The sequence below is a fragment of the Cariama cristata genome, unplaced genomic scaffold (genome assembly GCF_000690535.1).
Source record: "Cariama cristata isolate BGI_N322 unplaced genomic scaffold, ASM69053v1 scaffold5416, whole genome shotgun sequence".
Classification (NCBI taxonomy): Eukaryota; Metazoa; Chordata; class Aves; order Cariamiformes; family Cariamidae; genus Cariama; species Cariama cristata.
Genome location: NW_009620261.1, coordinates 58,271 through 61,531, shown reverse-complemented (window position 1 = coordinate 61,531; position 3,261 = coordinate 58,271). Strand labels below are relative to the sequence as shown.

Below are 3,261 nucleotides of genomic sequence, written 5' to 3'. Positions count from 1 at the left end.
CCCCGGAACCGGCCGGTGGGAAGCCTCCTGCCATCCTTCAGCAACCGCTTGCCCGGCCCACGCTCTCCCCTCTTCATCCCAATCTCATAAACCTCCTGATTTGTCCTTAGCCCCCTGGAAACCCGTCGCCCCCTCCAAACGCACGGCACAAAACCTGCACCGACTTGCACAAAGGGGCATTTTGCAGCACTGAGCAAGGGGGGGAAGCCAACAAAAGTTCCCTTTCACGAGGATGTCATTCAGCAGCCACCAAAGAAGTGGACCGTCCATGGGGCTGGCCAAGCTTTCTTCAAAAATCCATCCCTAACCCCTTGGGGTCAATAGCCATACAGAGCTGCTTGGTAAGAGGAAAAGAAAGGGGAGAAAAAAAAAAAAAAGGAGGAATTTATTAGGAAGGAGAGCAGACTTTTTGTCCACGGCACGTGGTGGCAAGGAGAGGCAGGGCGCAGACGGGCAGTGCCGTGGAAGGGAGCGGAGGGCTGCGTCTCCAGGGCGAGCGGCGGCAGCAGGAGATGCCGGTACTTTCTGAGGGTTGTTAAAAGTTTGCGATCAGCTGGGAGGGCAGTCTGGATTTCAGCGCTAATTGCATCCATTTTGATTTATCATAGAAGATTCGACTCCTGGCATTTTGCGTTCGCTCCGAAATGCTGGCATAGCTGGAAGTTGGGGAAAGAGGAGCCGCAGTAACAATCTCATTGTTTAGTGTCTGACGGCCTGACTAGCTAAACATCTGCTTGAAATATTAATAACTGTCAGATGGGAACAGCTCAGGGGCTCTATACAGTTTCACACCATCTGTTTGTAGAGTAAACACACTTACGCACAAGCGCATACACCCGACCCTTTTGTCAGGGCTTTTATTCTCCGGATCGGCACGCCTGTGCGGGTGGGAGACCAGGGGCTGCGTCCCGGGAGAGCAGGGGCAGGGGGGGGTCGGGAGGGCAGACGGAGAGGGAGCCAAGCAAATTCATCTACAACTAATGATAGCAGCAGTAACACATCCAAAGCCTAGCAGGGGTTTTGATGCTCCCCGCTTTGATATTTCCCATCCTAGAGGAGCTTTGCTTTCTATTTCGGTAATTTTTCAGCGCAGGGTTTTGTTCCGGTTCTTGCTGTGCCCCACGCTGGCACTGACATAGGCTGATGTTGCCCTTGCACCCTGGGAAACATATCTGCTCGCCAGGAATTTCGGGTGCTCCCACCAACCCAGATGGGAGGGATGAGCCCTACAGAAATGTCCCACTATCGTCCGGCACCACCTCTGCCTGCTGCCCCACCATTCTGCTGCCAGCCATTTAATACCACGCTCTGCTAAATACAGTCATTCCCCTCTTTTTCTAAGCTTCACACTTTAGTTGGCTCAACTGACCTCGATTTGGTTGAGGAAGATGATGCTTCCAAAGAGGGCAGTGAGAAAAGCCACACGAAAAGATAAATGTCAGGTGTTTGCTCTCGCTGATGAAGCAACCAAGTTCAGAGCATCTTTCCCCATAAGAATTAAGGTGAGAAAGAGGGGGCGAATACGTGATGGGACACAAGACATGTACACAACTGAAATACCCGGCGGATCCCATGCAGTGGGGAGGTGGGAGAGGCAAGACCATGACCACTGGGATCAGCATCTGCAGGAGAAGCCGCTGTTTGCAGATGAGACCTTTCAGTGCAGCACTCTCCTTGGGTTCCCGGTGTGGTGGGAACCACACACACATCTCCCAGAGATGAGGAAAGCTGAAGGCATCTGCTCCAAAAGCCCATGGGAGGGCTATACCCCACCACCAGCATCTTCCACCGCTCCCTTACCAGGCCCCTTTGCCCATCCCTCAGTGACAGGCACCGCGGAGCCACGCGCACGCAACGAGGACACGGCAAAGAGCGGCAGGATGCTCCTACTCACGTGGACCTGGAGGACGGTGGTGCCCACCGTGGTGTTCTCAAAGAGGCTGACGTTGTACAAGGCCTTGCTGAAAATGGGGCGGTTGTCGTTCTCGTTGATGAGGTTAATCTTCACGCGTGCAAAGCCGACGTGCTCCGGGATGCTCTCATTTGCAAAGAGCTGGGCAGAGATGGGATGCAAAAGGGAGGATTGGAGACACTGTGGAGCTTGGGAGAGTTATCTGTTCTTCTTTAATGGAGAAAACAGTGCTCTGCCGAGCTCCCTCACCAGATGGGCCAGCTCACCAAAGCACGGATGCTCAAAAAACAGAAAAGATCCCCTTCCCTCTCCCCTGGATGCTGCTCAGTTCTGGGCGACCTCGGCCCCTGGGCCACCCAAACACCCTGCACCACCTGCCCCAAACAGCCCCAGCCTCTGCCTGGCAAACTGGGGAACCAGGACCTGCCACCCTCCCGCAGCCTAGAGCAAGGGTAGGAAGGCTTTTGCTCATCTTTCTCCACCACGAAAGGGTACAAAAGCCAGGACTAACACCGCTGGTGTGGTGTAAGCCTGCTTTGCCTTTCTTGCAAATTTACAGCTTGGGCAGAGAGCAAGAAAAAGCTGCAGCAGCAGGCTGGGGAGAGCTTTGGTGCCCGATAAGTGCACTTAAAACAAAGTTTTATGCTCTATAAAGCTTTTACAGCCCCGTAACATAGCAAGGGGGAACACGCTCTGCTTAAGCTCTTGTAGCTGAGCCTTTGGATGTTGGAAAGAGAGAGAAGGTGCAGAGCAAACCTCTTCCCCATCTCCTCCTTTTATTATTATTTCCGTATTTTGGCCATTCTGTAATGGTCCGGAGTTTCATGGCGTGGGTTAGAGAGAGGAAGAGAGAAGCCTGGTTAATGGTCACTCTCAGGTGACTCTTAGAGATACGGATGTCCCACAGAGCGCAGGGGCGCAGCCTTACCGAAAACTCGTAGCGAGGAATGGTCTCGAAGTCCAGGGGCACTGCCACGCGGACACGGATGTCGGCCTTCCCCTGGATGGAGGTCGGCGAGATGATGAAGTGGTTGGAGTTGTTGCCCACCAGGTAAACCTCGAAAACGCTGTTGGGTCCCTGGGAAGGGCGAGAGGAAGGTTGCCAGTGACAAAGGAGGAAGGAGCCGGTGCGGCCGCTGGGTAAGGCTGCGGGTACCTGGGGCCGGTCTGGGAGTGAGAGGGGGGGACAAAAGCACTGCCCCGACTGCAAAGCCTGTGCATCGGGCACAAACCTGCCAGTGCCAGCAGCTGGGGCACAGCCCTTCGCCTTCAGATGTGTGAAAACGGATACCGTGCAATTACTGGAGACACAGGGGAGCGTTTCTCTGCTTGCGTTTGGTTAACTGAGG

General features: G+C 54.3%; 1 protein-coding gene across 1 annotated transcript in view; it reads right to left on the bottom strand.

Moving 5' to 3' along the window:
* Positions 1-1,894: 1,894 nt before the first annotated feature.
* Positions 1,895-3,261, bottom strand: part of LOC104162741 (cadherin-23-like) — a gene marked incomplete at both ends in the record, with an annotated part of 35,401 nt that continues 34,034 nt past the window's right edge. The window contains 2 exons of the mRNA XM_009701549.1: positions 1,895-2,053; positions 2,841-2,990. Coding sequence (XP_009699851.1) covers positions 1,895-2,053; positions 2,841-2,990 — 309 coding nt within the window. The remainder of the gene's footprint in view (positions 2,054-2,840; positions 2,991-3,261) is intronic.